Below are 22,651 nucleotides of genomic sequence, written 5' to 3' on the forward strand. Positions count from 1 at the left end.
ATACAGGGGAAAATCCAGGGCAAGAGAAGTGTAGGAAGGAGACGAATCTCGTGGTTGCGTAACTTGAGGGAATGGTACGGATGCACATCAACCGAACTATTTAGAGCAGCAGCATCTAAGATCAGAATAGCCATGATGATTGCCAACCTCCGTCGCCGAGATGGCACGTGAAGAAGAAGATAGAATTGTGTGGAGAAATGCAATTAGGGAAGACTACCCCGCATAGGGATAAGGCAAAGAGAATGATGAAGGAGAGTCTTCTAACATTTTGTCTCTTTTCACACTATCAAAATTTTTGTTTAAAGTCTATAAATATACATAATTAGTAAATAGTTTTTTAATATATAGGATTACCATGTGGTCTGTGTGAGGTAAATTTGGAAGGTGTATATACTACATATAGTTTATATTAATTGTCCGAATGCACTGGAAAATTATAGCAACAGGTAAGAAACTCTGCATGAATTTAAAAAGTTGGACAAAAAATTTATTCAAAGGAATTTTTCCAATTACCGGCAATATAAACTTATAACATATTTACTCTCAAAACCTATCAAATTATCATCAAAAATTTGAAAATGGGACGAATTAAAAGAAGACAAAATCAGAATATAATACCAAAATGGTTGAAAATAACACTACAGTACAGTTGCCGAATTATTTATGAAACATTTCACGCCCACTTGTCGATCTCTCAATTTTGTCCTAGATATGCTTCTTCTTCTTTTGGCATCATAACCCTGGATGGGTCTTTGCCTGTCTTGCATTGTCCTTCAGTGGCGGCTCGTGACTTCAGTATGCGGGTAGGCTACACATATACTTCGGGTAGGCGACAAAAAATATCCTACAATTTTTAATACATTTTGAGCCGTCTTGCAATACTAAATGTAATCTATGAGCGCAACAATGTGTAAAAATTGCTTTTGGAGCATCTACCTTAATTTTTGATTGTAATCCGTTTAAAGAGCCAGCCATTACACTTGCACCATCGTAAAATTAAGCAATTAATTTATTTTTGAAATCATATGGCTCAAGCACGTTTGAAATTAAACTATATAGAGCGTGTGCAGATCTATTCTCGTTAACATCAAAAAACCCTAAAAATCTTTCTGTTACCTGACCAACTTTGTTAACAAAACGGATTATTAAAGTACACTGTGATTTTTCGGTTATATCAGTAGTATCGTCCGCTAGTATAGCAAAAAATTGACTTTCATTAATTTCTGTTGAAATTTCATTTTTTACGTAATCGGCAAGGCAATCTATTAAATCATTTTGTATTGTTTTTGACAAACCCGTGAACACCCCTTCTATTTTTTAACATGATCCTGGATTTCCTGATCGCGTTTAACTACTAAATTAAAAATTTCTTTAAAATTACCCATGTTTGAAGAATTATGGCTCTCATCACGACCGCGAAATGCAAGTTCTTGTTTTACTAACAGAATTGTAACATCAATTTCTTCAACTTCTTCAATCTTTTTCAACTTCTTCATTATATATCTTATTAGATAGAGAAATTTGTCCAGCTAAAGCACTGTCAATAGTTTGTTTATTTCTTTCTAACCGTTTTAAACTTAAGCAATTGTTTAAATGTTCTTTCGAAGATTCATGTTTTTTTACACTATCTGATAAATTTTTCAAATCTGAATATCCCTGACTCACCCAAACATTTTGCTTCAAATTTGAGAGCAACAGACAAGGCCAACAGAAAAGTGAATTTTTAAAATAACTTCCGCTTAGCCATTTATGATTTTCATACCATATTGTTTTAAACGATCTCGAAAATGGTCGATTGTCTTTTGTCTTATCTGTGGATAAAATTGTTAAATTTGGTAAAGGCCGGCCCATTGAAATAATTTCTGATCTTTCTTGATTTTGGCGCCTTGAAAAAGGCGTCTCGATCAAACTGCATATTACATCGTTTAAAATATTCATATTCGATGACTAAAGTTTTTCCACCAGTAAAATTAACACACCTACGTTTCAACAACGTCAAATATTACTTATTTTATTTATGTATCAAATAATAATTTACTCTTCGAATAAATTGATAAGTTAACAATTAACCTCGCTTTAAGTTTTTAATTATCTATATAATCTAATAACACAATTCGTCAGTTTAACTTTAAATTATCCAAATTGTATTGAAACACAATAAAAATATAATGGACGACCGACAAATAACTATTAACAGATTTATTTGTCGTTAGTGAATTATTATTAAATTAATATAAAATTAAAACGACCTTCAATAGATCGATCTCAAATTTACCTGTTTATTATTCAGTTCTCATAAACAAATTTAAATTGTCCTACCTAGTTTTATTCAATACTTAACCTACTAATAACAGCCAAAATCAAAAAACAATTATTTAAAACAGTTTCACAAGACACAAGAGAAGCAACTGATAAAATTTTGTAGGTCCAGCTATAAGACTCTGTGCCTATCCGTCCTTTCAAAGTCGTAGAATACGGTCGCTACCAGCAGACCTGCAGCAATCCTGCTCGCGTAAACAGAGAGAGATCGCACGTCAATTCGGTGTTATTTTCGTTCTATTCCAGGCTACGTTTTCAAGTGCCTGACCAAGGAAGAATATAGAATCATATACAGTACTACTGATACTACAAGGAGCGTACAATAATTATAACTACGGAGAAAATTTTTTGAAAATTTTTAAAAATAATTTGGATAATTTTTGCTATTTTATTGCAGGTATTGTGTCAAAATTTATAAATTACAATTTTGAAATAAGTAATTTATATTAATAATTTATATTATTGTACTACATTTGAAGAGGGTAGGCGGCGCCTACCTTGCCTACCCCGACGGGCCGCCTCTGTTGTCCTTCCATTCAGATCTCTCTTTTCAGCTCCATGAATCTTTTATTAGCATAGTATTCCCACTGGAAATAAGTACGTGTATTAATTTCTCTACTTACGGAATTTTTCTGATTGATGTATGTGCCCAGATTATGTGAAGGTATCCACACGTTCAATGGTATCGTTGTCTATGTCTGTAGCGATAATATTTTCATTGTCATTTTCATTGTTTATTTTAATACCTCTTTTTTGTGCATCAGGATCAATTTCCTTGAACGCTTCCATTAGTCGTTGCTCTTAACGATATCTACATCGTCTAAAAATAGACGGTTTCGTTTTGATTCAATTTGAATATCTTGCCATCCCCTGACAAGTGTTTCTAGGTTTACCCATTATCAAAGAGGCTTTGCCAGAAGACTGATTTGAACCAAAACGCACCGACTGGTCGGCAAATATATTTAAATATTCTACCGGAGTATGGTTAGAACGGCCTTTAACGGGGAAAGATGAAATGAGTGTTTAAAAAAAAGTATTCAGACATAAAAATAGTGAATTAATTTTAATTTCTATATTAAAAAACTACTTTGAAATATACAGGGTGAGTCACCACTAACGGGACGGAAGATTACAGCGAAATGGTAAAAGATTTGAAAAACATTTTAAATCAGTAGTTTGTAAGTTGATAAAATCTACATTTTAAAATTATTTTGAAATATACAGGCCATCCTAATAAATGGCGGCGTATCAAAGTTATATTTTTTCTTATGAAACACCCTATATTTTATTGCATTTTTTAATTGTCCGCAAAAAATAAGGTATAAGGCTTCCCTATACCTATGTGCAGAGTGTTCTGAGTTATGTTGACTTTTCTTAAGATGTAAAGTTTTAAAAGAAATGCTTATTCTCAAGTTATTTAAGAAACTATAAAAAAATTACTTTTACATTTAAATATTTGGATATTGGTTGAATGTATTTCATGATTAATTATTACACATTTATTTAGAGGGTGTTGAAAATTTACAGTTTCATTATTGGATTATTCAATGTGTCATATGATTCTTCTTTCAAATGGAACACCATGTATATTAATAAATAATTATACTAAACAATTTTACCTCTTTCACATGGTATATGGATGTCCTATACCTAGGTCTCATAGTTTTTGCGTAATTTACAATTATTTAAATTCTTAATCTGTAAATCGATTTTAGAACAAAAGATATAGTTAATTAATGGCATTGTATGACATTGTCACCTTATGACAGTACGGTCTGGTTTTTATTTTATAATTAATGTATTCCATGATTGATTATTACACATTTATTTACAGGGTGTTCAAAATTTACAGTTTCATTATTGGATTATTTAATGTGTCATATGATGCTTATTTTAAATAAAACACCATGTATATTAATAAATTATTGTACTAAGCACAGGTTCTTCTTTCGAATCTTATAGGGACGTTCTATAACTAGGAGTCATAGTTTTTGCGTAATTTACAATTTTATTAAACGGTAAATTGATTTTAAAAATAATATTTATAGTCACTCTCGATTTTTAAACTGTAGGAAATAAATGTTTGTTTATCATAATGAAATGAAAATTATTTCTATTTACTAGACCATTATTATGAAAAGTACGTATATTGGTCTGTATACAATACATTAAAAAAATCAGGATCTTTTATAAAGTCTAAAGTCCATAAACGATAAGTTGAATATTTATCATAATCCTGTTTAGTCTAATACTGGTGTAGTTGAGTTTTATATGGATAATAGTGGTTTCTCTTAAGTATTCTAACAATCGTTTGACTGATTTACAATTCACAAGAAATTTTTTCTTTACTAGTATTTGGGTTTTCCGTAACAGAAAGCAGGACATCAAGCTCCTTGACGTCATCACAAATAACTGGTTTATTTTTATTTACCTTTCCGTATGCAACATTACCAGTAGCACGGAATCTATTGAAATCTCTCAAAAACGTCATTTTTTGGGTGTCTTTTATCAGGATACTTTTGAGCGTAAACTTAAGAAGGTAAGATACAATTTTGCAAACACTCCCCAATGCAAAGTACCATGCCTATTCTTTCGTAGATAACGTGATTATTGATTTTTAGGAACAATTAAATTTGAATATCATACACGGATGTTTATATTTTTGATAATTACCAGACCGTACTGTCATGAAATGACGATGTCATACAATGAGATACATCTTTTGTTTTAAACTCGATTTACAGATTAAAAATTTAAATAATTGTAAATTACGCAATAACTATTCGACCTAGGTATAGGACATCCATATACCATTCGAAAGAGGTGGCTCCGTTTAGTATAATGGTGTATTAATATACATGATGTTCTATTTAAAATAAGCATCATATGACACATTGAATAATCCAATAGTGAAACTGTAAATGTTGAACATTCTGTAAATAATTGTGTAATAATTAATCATGGAATACATTCAACCAATATTAAACTATTTAGATGTAAAAGTATTTTTTTCATAATTTCTTAAATAACTTGAGAATAAGCCTTCTTTTAAAACTTTACATTTTAAGAAAAGTCACCATAACTCAGAACACTCTGTATATAGGTATAGGGAAGCCTTATGAAACTATACCTTATTTTTTGAGGACAATCAAAAATGCAATAAAATACAGGGTGTTCTATAAGAAAAAATATAACTTTGATACGCCGCCATTTATTGGAACACCCTGTATATTTCAAAACAATTTTAAAATGTAGATTTTATCATCTTTCAAACTACTAATTTAAATTTTTTTCAAATCTTTTACCATTTCGCTGTAATCTTCCGTCCCGTTAGAGGTGACTCACCCTGTATATACAAAAATTTCAAAACACTTTCATTTTCGTAGGCCACGCATCAAAGTTACCGATGGAGATCTTCAAATTATTGCTCCTTCAGGAAAGAACGTTGAATTTGTTGTAAAAGGAGAAGACGCTATGGTCTCCATAAACCAAATAAATGTGTTAAAAACACTAACTCAGGTAAGGAAATTGCTAAACTTGATAATAAAAACACACCAGTTAATAAAAAAATATGAAAAAATTTTTTTAAAAACCGCTTTCTTTAGTTATAATCTAGGCGCCAGAGGGGTCACCGTGTCCTTTTCAATTCTGATGGACAAACTCAACGGTTTCTTATGGATTTTTGGCTGCTGATTAAGAATTTCGAGGGTGGATTTCGATCGAAGTGGTCAAAAAATTGTTATAAACAATTTAATTGTTTATAAATTGTTTATAAGGCTCTGGCTCATAAACTAAAAGAGATAAAAAAGAATGTTTCAAATAAAATTTGTTCGTTAATAAAAACCAAAGAAAAAACGTTTACAAAACTTAAATCCAACAATTATAACTCAAGATATTGTAAAATTAGTGCACAATGAAAATTGCAATTTGCAAAATAAGTATTTTTCGAAGCTTTATCGATCGTAACTCGGCTTCTGCGCATGAAAATGAGCCTTAGGTGGTCTCATTTTAAAGCTTTATTAATAGGTTTCCAAACAAAGTTTGCTAAATTACCTTATCTTCATTTGTTTTGAAGTTATACCCGTTTGAAATAATAATTTTCTTAAAAAAATTGTACATTAACTTGTTTATAAGGGTTTCAAGCAAATTTGAGCTATAAATATTTATACTTTAATTAACAATAATCATAGAAGAACTCAAAAGGAATAATTTGAGCTTAATAAAATGTGTGTAAGTTTAGTTTTTGTCAAGATATCGATATTCTAATGGCGCGCTATGAGGCGCAACATCGGCTCACAGTCAAGTATTTTTCGACGTTTTATCGATCGTAACTCGGCTTCTACGCTTGCAAATGGGCCAATATGTGATATCCATATAAAAATGGATCGAGTTACTTTGCAGCATCATCATTGCATATAAAAGGAGCATTTATGTCGTGGCGGCATACACACAATTGACGTGCCTTAATGATGTTTCAAAAGAACTAGATCCACTTTATATGGATACTATCCACTATCCACTGGATATCTATATGATATAGATTATATCTATATCATAAAGATAATTAGACTCTGAAGCCCCAGAAAGTTTTAGTTTTACTGCCTACAAGAACAGACTTAGTACCACCATGTAACTGTAAAAATTGCTCTAAGAACTTATGCAGATGTAAAAAAGCTGAGATTTCCTGTATATCTCGATTCAGATGCACGAAACAAAAAATTTTTAAAAATAGTATTAATAAATGATATCAACTTACTTTTTAGTTCTATTTCTGAAATATTAGTTTTTAATGTTTTTTTTTCTCATTTAGTACAAAAAATAAAAGACAAAGTAAATAGAATGAAAGGTGATAAGAGGTACAGTATGATGATTTAATTATAAGAATTATATAATAAAATTTTATTAGGATCTTCAAAAATTGAAAATGAAGTTAACGTATATATACATAGAAATTATAATTTGCATCGAGAAGTGAGCACCTGAACCATTACGCGATGAGCTGATCTTGCGCCTCAGAGCGCACTATTGAAATATCGATATCTTAGCCAAAATAAACCTACAAACATTTTGGTAACCTCAAAATATTGCTTTTGAGTTCTTCTATCATTATTGTTAATTAAAGTATACATGTTTGTAGCTTAAATTTGCTTAAAACCCTTATAAACACATTAATGTACAATTTTTTTAAGAAAATTATTATTTCAAATGGATATTACTTTAAAAAAAATGAAGATCAAGTAATTTAACAAACACAGTTTGAAAGCCTGTTAATACAGCTTTAAAACGAGAACTCCTAGGGCTCATTTGCATGCGTAGAAGCCGAGTTACGATCGATAAAGCTTCGAAAAATATTAATTTTGCAATTTGTAATTTTCATTGTGCACTAATTTTACAATATCTTGAGTTCTAGTTGTTGGACTTAAGTTTAGTAAACGTTTTTTCCTTTGGTTTTTATTAACGAACAAATTTTATTTAAAGCATTATTTTTTATCTCTTTTAGTTTATGAGCAAGAGCTTTATAAACAATTTATAAACAATTAAATTGTTTATAACAATTTTTTGATCACTCGGATCGAAATCCACACTCGAAATTCGTAATCAGCAGCCAAAAATCCATCAGAAACCGTTGAGTTTGTCCATCAGAATTGAAAAGGACACGGTGACCACTATTTGGCGCCTAGACTATTACCAGTGACTAAAATTAAAAATATTATAAAAAATCAATTAAAAAGCAAAAAATAAAAAAAAATTCTAACTCGAAAGATTATTCGAAAAAAACTGTTAGATTAAATATACAAAAATCTCACACGTTCGTTAAAAAATTGAAAAAATCTAACACATTCGTTAAAGAAAAGCGTGGGGCGCGTCTTCGTCGAATAAACGGTTTGAGGATAGATACTTTTTTACTTTTAGCGCCCCACGCTTTTCTTTAACGAATGTGTTAGATTTTTTCAATTTTTTAACGAATGTGTGAGATTTTTGTATATTTAATCTGTCTAACAGTTTTTTTTTCGAATAATCCTTCGAGTTTGAATTTTTTTTATTTTTTGTTTTTTAGTTGTTTTTTTTATAATATTTTTAATTTTAGTCATTCATAACTAAAGAAATGCGTTTCTTAAAATTTTTTTTCATATTTTTTTATTTTTTACTTTTTAATGTTACACTTTTCAAGCCTTAAAATATATCGCCATGTTTAAAAAAAAGGATGTACAGTCGACTCTCGTTAATTCGAAACTCTAGGGACTCTTAAAATATTACGAATTATTGAGTGTTTGAAATATCAAATGGTTCGAAATTTGTGAGAGAAAATAAATAAAACTTCGAATTATTAAGTGTTGATTATTTATTAACTGTTACATATTCTATAACGATGACAAAAGTTTAGAGGTATTACATTCGTGTATATACATACATGTATGTATTCCTAATGTAAATGAATCAATCTTTGGAAAGAACTGATTGCTCAGACTGCTCAATAATTTTTTTAAGAGAAATAGTGCCTGAAATGCCTTTTCATCACTTTCGTTTTGTAGACAGAAGGTTTGTAAGGTATCGAATGAGGATCTTGCTTCCTTAACTGACACCTCTGCCAAAGGTTCTGATGTATCGTACTCATCTTCATCGTTACTTTTTTCATTCGTATCTGTCGCAGATAAAATTTCGCCATCGGTTAGTGAACCTGAGACAGCAACATCTTCATCCACTTGAACAAAGTCAGAAAAACTCACACCGCTGATGTCAACTAATGGTTCTATTGCTGGTTCTTCATCATCCAACTTTGAATTGTCGAGTGTTGGACGCCGATGAGTTCGAATTAACGCGTCTTTTTGTTATATAGCAATGATATTTTTCGTTCGAAATACCAAGTGTATAAAAATGTATTGATTTAGTTCGAAATATAAAGAGATTTTGTAGGGAACTCGTGATAACTTTGAATTATAGAGAGATTCAAATTATCGCAGGTTTGAATTAACGCGAGTCGACTGTATTATGATAGACACATGTTTTTGCATTTATTTCAACATTTGATACATACATTGTACATTTTCTGTAATTTCTTCATACATTTCTTAAATCAAAATCATTATTTACACCTATTACAGTTTTGGTTCATGTAAATTGTCGCAGGAAATATTTATTCGTCAAATAGTTAGTACATACCTTCACACTGGTAATTGCATGATGTCATTCACAGCGCATAGGTCACAGAAACACACTTGTTTATAAATGACCGTTGCATATTTTTAAGGGTTCGTAACAAACTTTGAATTAATACGCCAAAACGAATTATAATGTTAATTGTAGCACGAAACGTCTCTACCGGTGGTTTTTCTAAGACCATGTTAAAAAAGCAAATTCTTTGAATTCGAGTTTTAGTTGAAGTTTTGTTTCGTATCGTATTGAAATTTGACACGAATAAGCGCCGATGTTTATATAAACAAAGATATGAGTGTTCAAAATCGTCGCCGCTTAGGATGTTTATAAACATGATGTACAAACATGAAAAGTAGTCGGAATCGGCAAAAATTTTGAAACTTTATTGTTTATTTATGAAGCATAACGTAAACAATTAACGTAAAAATTGAAATTATGTGTAGTTCATATAATTAGCTACAATCTGTAAAAGATTCAAGTTTCTAGATTGTAAAAAACAAGAGAATTAAAGCATTTTCCATTAAAATCGTTTTTTTTTTATTTAAACAGTTATTAATAACCATAAAACAAATTGGTGACTATTCGTGCATTGTTTCCGCGAATGCATATACAAATTTTTAATCATTTGCATTATAGAATAGGCAGTTAAATTAACGCCTAAAGATTTGACCCAAACGATTGAACTAAAGAAAAGAGTTTAATTAAAGAAGAGCCTAACTGTTTTATTATTTATTTATTTATATTCGCTTTTGCTGCTTTCCCATTTTCTATTTTGGCGACAGTTTAAATTTTTCAACCAGGACGTTTTCAATACTGGTCCTGTTTTTTCTTACACTTTCCTTTGTATAACTAATGGCATCAACTCATATTTTTCATTTCTTAGTATGTGGTCAAAGCAGCTTATTTTTCTTTATTTCATACTGTTGAGTATTTCCTTTTCTTTTTCCAGCTTAATATTTCCGTGTTTGTTACGTTTTGTGTCCATGGTATTTTTCACATTCTTCGATGATATTTTCCATATTCTTCGATAACTCCACATCTCAAAGTTGGTAAGTCTTTTTCAGTTGCGTCCGTAATTGTCCAGGCTTCAACTCCATATAAACGGACAGAGAATACGAAGCATCTCAATAATCTAGTTCTAATTTCTATTCCCAGTTTTTCATTGAATAATTCTGCTTTCATCTTATTGAAAGCACTTCTGCCATTTCAATGCGTCATTTTATTTCGAGGCTGCGTTCCTATTGTTCATTTAGCTCACATCCCAAATAGTTGTATCTGGGTACTTTCTCTAAAGCTTTTCCTTTAACGTAGATTGTCTCGTCTTCAATCTTGTCTTACTGACAATCATGATTTTTGTTTTTTGTTTGTGTTCAGTAGTTCAGTGCCATTCCATACTTCTTGCAGTATAGTCCAGAGTAATAAGGATTTTCTCGGGACACTCAAAGGTCCAGGTAGCTGACTACTTTTTTAGTTATTGTAGACCTATACGAAGAAAACCTACCTGTTTCCTGCGTAGAGTCCGCGTCTGTTTTTTAATTATTAACAATTTAGTGCAAAAATCGCGATTTTTTTCGATTTTTTGCACTCCATTCAAAAGCTAAATAGTTGACATAAAATTACAAAATTCAGTTTTTGAGAACATTGAAAAACCTTCCAAATGCCGATTTTTGAAAGTTAAAAAGTTAATTTGTTGCTACCCAAACTGCAAAATAATTGAAAATCGTTATTTGTTAATAACTTTTACTAAAACTACCTTAGAACTTTAGTGTTTCACCCACAGTTGGGTATTGGCGTACTTAACAAACCTTCAAAATTTGAGGCCGATCCATTAATTAGTTTAAGAGTTATTCCATTTGTTTATCCCAGAGACCTTTATTTTGCAATAAGATAAGACAGAAAATGTCGAAGATCGGGCAATTCTGAGTATGCCAAATGAAAGTAGAAGAGTGATGGTATCAAAATGTATTAAAAAAAGATAAAAAGAATAATTAATATAGTCAAAAATCCTAATGCCAAATTTTTGAAATTTTGAAGTTTTAAACATTTAGAATAACTTTAAAAATGTTGTCCGTAGAAAGAATATTTTTCTATATTCGAAAAGATAGTATTTTAACACGAATTTTAAAATAAAAAAATTAGCCTGGGTTCATTTCGGACAAAGATATCCATATGTTTTTTTTTCACAGCTAATTTGTTTATAATAATTAAGGAATCTCATTAATGCCATTTTAAAAAATGGGATTTGTATATTTTTTTTAAAATTTGCATAAACATTGTACCTTCACAGCATCCTCTACGATTTTTCAAAAATGTAGTTCAAACGATTACTAGGGGGAACCTACAAATCCACCGACCTAAAATACAGAAAAATCAATTTCAAACGAATATAATTTTCTGTATCTCCGGATCAACTCAATGGATTTTGATCTTTCTTTGTTTAATTTGCATGTAATTTCTACGTACATTACAAATATGCAATTTGTTTATAAATTTATTAATTAATAAACAGTCTAATTTGTTTAAACAATTCTTGAAAATATATTTTTTTACAAAAATCTATTTTTTAACTATAGTATCATTAATTATCATAGAAAAAGTTAAAGTACACTTTAATAAATAAATGATTTTTATTAGATAATTATTTACTGAAGATAATTTATTTATTAAAGTATACCTTAACTTTTTCTATGATTAATAACGATAATATGATTAGAATCGTGGATTTTTGGGAAAAAATTATTTTTTCAAAAATTGTTTAAACAAATTAGACTGTTTATTAATTAATACATGTCTAGACAAATTGCATATTTGTAATGTCCAGAAAAATTACATGAAAATTAAAAAAAGAACGATCAAAATTTTTTCAGTAGATCCCGAGATATAGAAAATGATAGTAGTTTTAAGTTGCCTTTTTTAGTTTTTGAACTCATGCATTTGTCGGCTCCCAGCTCCTTCTTCACTTACCACGACTAGTCACCAATTGAACTACATTTAGCCCAATAAAATAAAATAAAACCAAAATGTAATTCCGTACAGGTTGGAATAAATTTTTTATTAAAGTTTAGGTCAAAACAAAAGATATTTTCAAGAAAGTATATGATTCATATGAGGGGATCATTGTTTAAATAATTAAAAATTGGTATTTTTTGCAAAAAAATTACTTTTTTAACTGCTGCGACAATGCTTGTTTTTATTAAGGATTTTACAATTTTTTTCTGCATAGATGAAGAAACAGTCTTTTATATGAGACTTACTAAGTTAAATTTGACCCTTAATTTATTTAAATAATTGTAAATCAAAATTGAAAAAGAAATTTCCAAAAAAATATTATTTGCAATATAAATCAGCATTATAAAATATTTTGTTTTGCAGAAAAAGTTGCGCTATGATATCACTATAAATTGATAAAATAATTGGTTGATAAATATTGAGTAGTTTATGAGATATTTAATTTGTTTATAAAAAATTACCATTTTTTCAATTGCAAAAACGCGGTTGTTGCCGATAGAGTATACAAATTTTAAAGGTTTATTTTGCTTATTTTTATGTGTATTTTCGACAAATGTATTGACAAACTAAAATTTTAATTAAACACCCCTTCAAAATGACGTTTGAAAATTGTTGTAATTTGTTTAAAACTTGTTTTTTTAATAACATCACCGGGATTAAAAATTTTGAAATTATTTTTCGATATTCATTTTCCTGGTAATTTTGGACACACTTACAAAAGAATAAAATTTTCTAGATCCATTTTTTGCCGAGATAGCTTTTCCAAGTTTAAAAATTCATAATTTGTCTATTTATCAATATTAACATTTTAAAGTGCGTGAGTACATCTATCAACCCTACTACTTGACAATGTCATTTACACATAGAGTTAAAATTTAAGAATATTTAAAAAAATAATGATTATCGTAGCGACCTTAACTGAAAACTTTTTGCGTGAAGAGTGGTGCAGTAGTACTTTGCAATATTTTCTTTAATAATGGACCAATTTCAATATTTCTTTTTAGTTTATGGTAGTATATAAAAATAGTACATCTAGATGACACTTTTAACAATAAATATTCGTCAATTTGTTATAAACAATTTTTTTTTTCAATTTTTTTTCTCTATATGTTATAGATAAAAGTTGACACAAAAGATTTTTATAAAAAAAATAATACTGAATTAGCATTAAAATTTGTTAAAGGCTTTTTTCTTTGTACTTTTTATTAAAATATATATGTATTTTACAATTAATTTTATAATCTTTTTAACAGGTAATACACTAAGAATTGTGTATATATTTGTTAATTTTTATTCACTTATATACATAATATATTTATATAGAGGTTGTCCTCCATTATTTTTATATATTTAATTTTGTAGATATTCACATTATTTTTGCGGGATTTTGCCAATGATTTGTACAAAGAACAAAGTTTTTGTGATTCTTTAACGAAATTTTACTATTTTGTTAAATTTTTAAAATAAAAATTTATTTCAATGCTCTTTTGTGATTATCTTTGGTGTCAAGTTTTATTTATCACAATACTAGACAAAAAAAAATTTGAAAAAAAAAATTGTTTATAACTAGTTAATGATTATTTATGGCAAAAAGGGTCATGCACATTATTTAAGGGTCAAGGGAGTAAATATTTTTATATGCTACCCCAAATTATTATTGAAATTGGCCCATTATTAACGGAAATATTGGAAACCACTCCTCCGCCAATTTTCAGACAAAAAGTTTTCATTTAAGGTGCTACGAATATCATCATTTTTTAAAATATTCTACAACTTTTATTATGTTTATAATATGACATTGTTAAGCATTAAGGTTAATAACTGTACTCACGTACTTTTAAATGTCAATATTGATAAATAAACAAATTATGATTTCTTAAACTGGGAAAAGCTATCTCGGCCAAAAATGCTTCTAGAAAATTTTTATTTTTTTGCGGATATGTCAAAAATTATCTAAAATACGAATATTGAAAAATAATTTAAAAATTTTTAATCCCAGCGATGTTATTAAAAAAATAAGTTAAAATCAAATTATACCAATTTTCAAACGCCATTATGGAGGGGTGTTTAATTGAAATTTTGATTTTTCAATACATTTATCGAAAATATACAGTGAGCACGTAAAGGTTGGAATTAATTCATTTTCTCGAGAATGGACGATTTTGGAAAAAAATCCAGAATAAAGTTAATGTTTATTTTTAAATTACGACTTCTTGGCATATATATCATACTACTGACGTCACCCATCTGGGCGTGATGACGTCATCGATGATTTTTTTAAATGAGAATAGGGGTCGTGTGATAGCTCATTTATAACGTAATTCAATTCTCTATTCAATAGTACAAACATTAACACATATATATTTTACAGGGTCTCCACAAAAAAAATTTTGCAATAAATTTATTGACAAAATTGAATGTATGTAATTTATTTAATTCAAAATACATTTTACTGCTCTCAGAAAACAGAAAAAAATGTTTATTTGAAAAATAATCATCGCTTTTCACTTAAATTAAATGTTCAATCTGTCAAGAGGCAGGTGGGTGGCTGCATTAATATTGAATTTAAGCAAAAAAACAATATTTATTTGTTAAATAAACATTTTTTTTGTTTTCTGAGAGCAGTAATATGTATTTTGAATTAAATAAATTACATACATTCTTCTTTTTATGTCAATAAATTTAATTAAAAAAAATCTTTTTTGGACACTCTGTATAAATAAATATGTTAATGTTTATACTACTGAATAGAGAATTGAATTACCTTTGAAATGAGCTATCACACGACCCTTATTCTCATTTAAAAAAATCATTGATGACGTCATCACGCCCATATGGGTGACGTCACTAGTATGATATATATGCCGAAAAGTCGTAATTTAAAAATAAAAATTGACCTGTTTTGGGATTTTTTCCAAAATCGTCTATTCTCGAGAAAATGAATTTATTCCAACCTTTACGTGGTCACTGTATATAAAGGCTAAACAAATGAGATCTTAAAAACTTGTATACTCTATAGGCAACAACCGCGTCTTTGCAATTGAAAAAATTGTAATTTTTTATAAACAAATTAAATATCTCATAAACTACTCAATATTTATCAACCAATTTTTTTGTCAATTTATTGTGATATTATAGCGCAACTTTTTCTGCAAAACAAAATATTTTATAGTGCTTATTTATATTGCAAAATAATATTTTTTTGGAAATATGTTTTTCAATATTCATTTACAATTATTTAAATAAATTATGAGTCAAATTTAATTTAGCAAGTCTCATATAAAAGATTGTTTCTTCGTCTTTGCATAAAAAAATTGTAAAATCCCTTATAAAAACACGAATTACCGCAGCAGTTATACAAGTAAATTTTGTGCAAAAATTATCAATTTTAAATTATTTAAACAATGATCCCCTCATATGAATCATATACTTTCTTGAAAATATCTTTTGTTTGGACCTAAACTTTGATAAAAAATTATTCCAACCTGTACTGAATTACATTTTGATTTACATGTATTGTGATTTTATTTGATCGGTCTAATTTTTAAAAATGCGTGTAAAATACCAACTTTTCTAATATGTAAAATGATTTTTTCTACGGACAATATTTTTAAAGTTATTCTAAATGTTTATAAACTACAAAATTTCACAAATTTGGCATTAGGATTTTTGACCATATAAGATAATTTTTTTATCTTTTTTTAGTACATTTTGATAGCAACAGTTTTCTACTTTCATTTGGCATACGCAGAATTGCCCTATCTTCATTATTTTCTGTCTTATGTTATTGCAAAATAAAGGTCTCTGGGATAAACAAATAGAATAACTCTTAAAATAATTAATGGATCGGTCTCAAATTTTGAGGATTTGTTAAGTACCCCAGTACCCAACTTTGGGTGAAACACTAAAGTTCTAAGGTAGTTTTAGTGAAAGTTATTAACAAATAACGATTTTCACTTCTTTTGCAGTTTGCGTAGCAACAAATTAACTTTTTAACTCTCAAAAATCGGCATTTTTAAAGTTCTTTAATGTTCTAAAAAATTAAATTTTGTAATTTTATGTCAACTATTTAGCTTTTGAATGGGGTGCAAAAAATCGAAAAAATCGCGATTTTTGCGAAATCTGAAATTATTCACTAGTGTTCCGTTAATTGATATGCCTTAATTGATATCTTCTAGTGCCTCTTTAAACATTTCTTCTGAGCACATATTAAAAGTAAAGGGGATACGTAAATATATGCGTATATACACTAATCACAAAAAGTATCGCATACTTTTTGAAACAGAAAAAAAATTTAAAAACAATTTTTAATTTTTAGCAAACTGTTGTAATACTCATGCATCGTCTTCTTTAGGTGTCTACAAACCCATAACAATTTAAGTTGAAGCATGTTTTTGCAGAAAAAAAAAACAGTAAACAAAACGATTTAAAACAGAATATTTATTTTGGACATTTATGTTTGAGTACACGAAAGTGCTTTAAAAAGATGGAAACAAAAATGTAGGACAATGGGGATACCGCTCACCAATACTATGGTATATACCTAACCTACGCTCAACTTTGCAGACGATTAAGTATAGACCAGGGCGCATCTGTAAAAATATTAGTACATTTGGACGTTGAAAGGTGACTCAAATTTTTTTGCACAAATTGCTTGAAAATAACTTAAATAATAATATTTGAGTTATCCTCCCTCTCAAAAAGGTCCGGAACATTGTTTAAATAATCAAAATGTCAAAAAATGAAGGAAAAATTCGATTTCTTTCTTGGTTTTTTGATTATAACTTTAAAAGTATTCATTTCCGAGAAAAGTTGTACTGACATAAATGTTGTGTATATTAAATTTCCTACAATATAGAATTGGTTAAAAATTTAACAAATAGTCACCCTTGTTGAAAAATAGCAATAATTGCGAAAAAAACATACAAAAACAAGTATTGGCATTTTACGTTTTTCAACCAGTTATGCTACACGTAGGACCTTCATGTTTCACCCAGAAAAACTTTATGATACAGTAAAACAATATTGTAAATTTCATAAGGATCGGTTCAATAGATATTGCAAAATAAATTTTGAAATCCAGCTTTTGCAAAAAAAATTCATTTTTTCAAAATGTTACAGGACTGAAAATAAAGAAGATAGCAAGTTGAAATTTTTTTTTTGCATATAGAAGTGTACTGTACGTTTCATATTACATTTCGATATAAATAAGTAAATTTGTTTATTGCAAAATAATAACACATACTCTATCCTTTCAAATAACACTTTTTTAGCAAAAACTTTCTTTGTTCATATATTTTAACTTAGAGAATAAAAGTTTATTATTTTTAAACATATGCAATTGTTTAAACAATATTTTACAAACAGTAATAAAATTAGTTTGCTTTTTGTGGAATTTAAATTTTAAAATACAACAAAATATAAAATAAGAAAATAATATATTAGATAAAGATTGGAAGAAATTTTTGGTGGAAATCAACTTGTGTGAATCTAACACCGTTGTCCTGCGCGTAGCACCAAAAATTAATGTTTATTTAAAAAAATTTCTGACGCCGTGCTAATTAATCGATTTTTATTTCGCAAATTGCAAATGAAAGGTACAGTACACTTCCATAAGCAAAAAAAATCAATTTGTTATCTGCTTTATTTTCAGTCCTGCGACATTTTAAAAATATGAATTTTTTTGCGAAAGCTGGATTGCAAAATGTAAATGAAATGTACAGTGTTGTTTTACTATATCATAAAGTTTTTCTGGGTAAAATATGAAGGTCCTAAGTGTAGTATAAATGGTTGAAAAACGTAAAATCCGAATACTTGTTTTTGTATGTTTTTTTTTCGCAATTATTGCTATTTTGCAACAAGGGTGACTATTTTTTAAATTTTCAACTAATTCTATATTGTAGCAAATTTAATTATGCAACTTTTATGTTAGTACAACTTTTCTCAGAAATGAATAGTTTTAAAGTTGTAATCAAAAAACCAATAAAAAAATCAAATTTTTCCTTCATATTTTGACATTTTGATTATTTAAATAATGTTCCGGACCATTTTGAGTGGAAGGATAACTCAAATATTATTATTTGAGTTATTTTCAAGCAATTTCTGCAAAAAAATTTGAGTCACCTCTCAACGTCCATCTCAAAACAGATGCGCCCTGGACTAGTAATAATCAGAGCATATTTTACCTCAAATCAGGCCCGAGGCATTACACAATTTTCGGGCCCCTAAATATGATTTATTAATAATAAGAATAACTTTTTTAAATAAATAAATTATTTAATAGAAATATAGCTGCACCAGAAATTTACCTTTTTATTAACAATAAATAAAATTTATATTTAAACAATTAAACATTGTTTAAATACAGTGTGTCGCATTTATGATGAAGCCAGGTCTATATTTCCGCTATCAAAATAAATACAGATTTGAAGTTTTGCATACAGGATGAAGATTCACATTTTTTAAGATACTCAATTGAAATTTTAATTTTAACCACGGTCTGTAGGCACACGCGGCACAACAGGGTAAATTTTCTATATTTTGCTTCAAGTTAGAGATATCGGAAAAAGTTATTTAAAAAAGTACTTCCAAATCTTATTCTAACCCCACATACCGAATTGCATGACAAAATTCGCAGTTTTAGTTTTTTTAGTATTTGTAATCAGGACCCTAAAATTCATCTCAGCTGTCCCGAGATGCATCTCGGGCCAGCCAATTTTAAGTTTTAGGATCCTGACAACAATAAATAATGAAAAAACTGAAAGTGCGAATTTAGTCATGAAATTTGGTATGTGAGGTTGGAATAATATTTGGAACCACTTTTTTCACATAACTTTTTTTGATATGTCTAACGCGAAGCAAACTATCAAAAATTTACTCCTACTGTTTGTGGATTTGTAGTAGGCTACGTTTAAAATTTAAATTTCAGCTGAGTATCTTAAAAAATGTGAACCATCAACCTGTATGACTGTGCAATACTTCAAATCTGTATTTATTTTGATAACCAAAACATCGAGCTGATGTGACACTCTATACTCTATGTAATATTTAAATTTTCTTTCGTTTCTCCAATGTTCCTCTTCTTCTAAATAACTTTTTTCCATTGTTACAATTTGTCCTGCTGTACTATTTCTCTTGACTAACGTACCAATTGATGAAAATGTGTTCAGGATATCGCTCATGTGGAATAAAATGTTCTATTGATATTTTTCCAGTCATTATACGCATGGAAAGTTAGAACAATAATTTTTATGGAAATCAGTTTACAAACGTAACAATAAATTAGGCTACATTTAGGACTGTACACTAACCACTTGCGAAGAATTTTTCCCCATTAGCTTTCCTTTAACAAAAATCGCACTTTGCAAATGACTGGTTTTTTTATCCAGTTCTGTAACACATTCACTAATTTTATCAATATATTGATTCGGCTGATTATTTATAAAATATTGTTGAATTTCCTGTTTGGCCATGGCTTGGAAAAGAGTTATTGACATTGTCGTTTTCTATAGCTGACGGAGATGTATTTGTGATAGGTGAAGTCGCTTAGAAATCAACAATGGAATAATCATTAATCATTTTCTGTTTGTAAAATGAAAGAATTTTGAAAATTTATTTTGTTACTGCAATAAAAAATTGTTTTGGTGATCTTTCCGGGCCCTATTAAAATGCGGGCCCGAGGCAGGTGCTTCACGGGCCTAGTGGTAAAATAGGCCCTGGTAATAATGGCCGAGATGTGGATGTACCGCAGGATACTGAGAATATCGTGGACAGAGAGAGTGACAAACATGGAAGTGTTGCGAAGGATGCAGAAAGAAAAAGAACTTGCGCTTACTATTAAAAAGCGCAAACTGCAATACTTGGGACATATAATGAGGGGACAAAAGTACCAGCTACTACAATTAATTATTCAGGGAAAAATAATAGGTAAAAGATCCATTGGCAGAAGAAAACATTCATGGTTGAAGAATTTAAGAGATTGGTACAAGTGCAGCAGCTGCCAATTATTTAGATCTACGGTATCAAAAATACGCATAGCCTTGATGATAGCCAAACTTCGGAACGAGGACGGCACCTGAAGAAGAAGAAGAATAATGGCTCAAGATTATGATGATTTAAATTATATGGCACGAAAATTAATTGAAGAGTATGATATATGGGGTCTAGAAGTAAATAAAAAGAAAACCGAATACTTGTGCATTGGAGGAGAACAAAAAGATTTCATATTAGACGATAACACCACGATAAAGCACTGCTGTGACGACAAATATTTAGGTATCACTATTTCACACGATGTAACATTAGACAAAGCCATAAGAGTGAGAAATACGTCAGGGAGGAAAGCCATCACAATGTTAAACAGCATTTTATAGGACCAATCGATCAGCAAAGAAAATAAAAAGAGGATAATATGAGACTATAGTAAAAAGTATCACTTTATACAGCTGTGAGGTATGGCCACTGAAAGAAAGAACACTGGCAACGCTGAGAGCAACGGAAATGGATTTTTAGAGAAGAGCCGCCGGAAGATCTAGAAGAGAAAGGATTACCAACGAACACATTAGAGAAATAATGGGAATCAAACGAACAATTACAGATGGCCTAACAACAAAACAACTTGTCTGGTTCAGAACACACAAAGAATGGATGAACAACGAATACCAAAGGAAATACTAAAATGGCAACCAGAAGGAGAGAGAGACCGAGATAGACCGAGAAAAAGTTGGAGCGAAGACATAAATAAAGAGCTGAGAGAGAGAGAGAGAGAGAGGGCCATCGAAGAGGACCTATGGAACAACCAACGAAGTGGCGATAGGAAGTCGGAAAATGGCGAAGAACGTTATAAAGCGACAAGTAGTAGTAGTGTTCGAGAACAAAGAATAAACAAACAAAAAAAAAAACAGTAAACAAAACGTTGTTAAAACAGAATATTTATTTTGGACATTTAGAGAATTTGATCTGTCCACTATGTCTGCTTGAGTTTTTAATGAGGACGTTCTTACAAAAAATGAGTAATATAACGTCAGAAGAAGCAGCCCAAATTGTAGCTTTAATTGGAGATGGACGATCGAAGCAACATCTTGCTGATGTTATCGGAATCGGCCAATCCAGCGTTTCAAGAGCTTTAGGAAGGTATAGAGAGGAAGTGGAGGATACACAAGAAGACCAGTTCCAGGACATTCCAGGTGATGAACGTTATTTATATCTGCAGACTTTGCGTACACATCATGTTAGAGCTAGACAACTGCGAAATGACCTTTTCACAGTCCATGGCCCATAATGCTCGGTTAGAAATATATTAAAGGAATTTGCAATCAGAGCCAGAATGCCTGCTAGTGCTCCACTGTTAACGACAGCACACCTTATAGCACGTGTAAGTTTTGCACCAGAACATGTCGATTGGGAAATTAACGACTGGACTAATATTGTTTTTACTTGTGAGTCAAGATTTGCACTTTGTGAATACGACTCGCACTTTGCACTGTCTTATCCACAAAGTGCAAATCTTGTCCCATCAATAAAAAGAATTTTAGACAGTCGGTAATGTCCAAATCGACATGTCCTGGTGCAAAACTTAAACATGCCATACGATGTGCTCTCGTTAACAGTGGAGCAGAAACAGGCATTCTGGCTCTGATTCCAAATTCTCTTGATCTGTTTCTAACCGAATTGGCACTTATTCGAACATTACAGGCTGTGGAAAGATCATTTCGCAGTTGTCTAGCTGTAACATGATGCGTACACAAAGTCTGCAGATATAAATAACGTTCATCTGGGGGGTTCATGCACTTTTTTTTTTATTGAGGTGAAACGCTCTTAGCAGACTAGGGAAGGTGTCCCTAGTACTGTTGGACTCGGACAGGAGAGGACAACATGCTAGGACCCACACACCAGAATATGATCCATGCGTCCCGCGTGCTCCCCATAACCAGCCGCCTACCAACTAAAACCACCCCCTCTTCCGAACTGGAAAATCCCTGGACGTGTTCCTTAGTGAACGATACTTGGGGATATTCCGCGCAGTCTGTGAATGAAATCCTCAAAAGGAGGAAACATTTTCGTGATCTCCCATACTATTCACGCCCTCCTAAACGCGGCAGACGGATAGAGCTTGGGGGAAGTAACTCAGATCCTACTATAGGACAAATTGGCCTCTTCTAGGTGAAAA

At 30.1% G+C, this 22,651-nt stretch overlaps 1 protein-coding gene across 1 annotated transcript in view; it reads left to right on the forward strand.

The window, feature by feature from the left end:
• The window catches only part of LOC126878468 (cubilin-like), a 447,168-nt gene that overhangs the window by 12,649 nt on the left and 411,868 nt on the right, over window positions 1–22,651 (forward strand). Inside the window, exon 2 of the mRNA XM_050641213.1 lies at window positions 5,706–5,838. Within this exon, the coding sequence (XP_050497170.1) occupies window positions 5,706–5,838 (133 nt within the window). The remainder of the gene's footprint in view (window positions 1–5,705; window positions 5,839–22,651) is intronic.

This window comes from Diabrotica virgifera, chromosome 10 (assembly GCF_917563875.1).
Source record: "Diabrotica virgifera virgifera chromosome 10, PGI_DIABVI_V3a".
NCBI lineage: Eukaryota > Metazoa > Arthropoda > Insecta > Coleoptera > Chrysomelidae > Diabrotica > Diabrotica virgifera.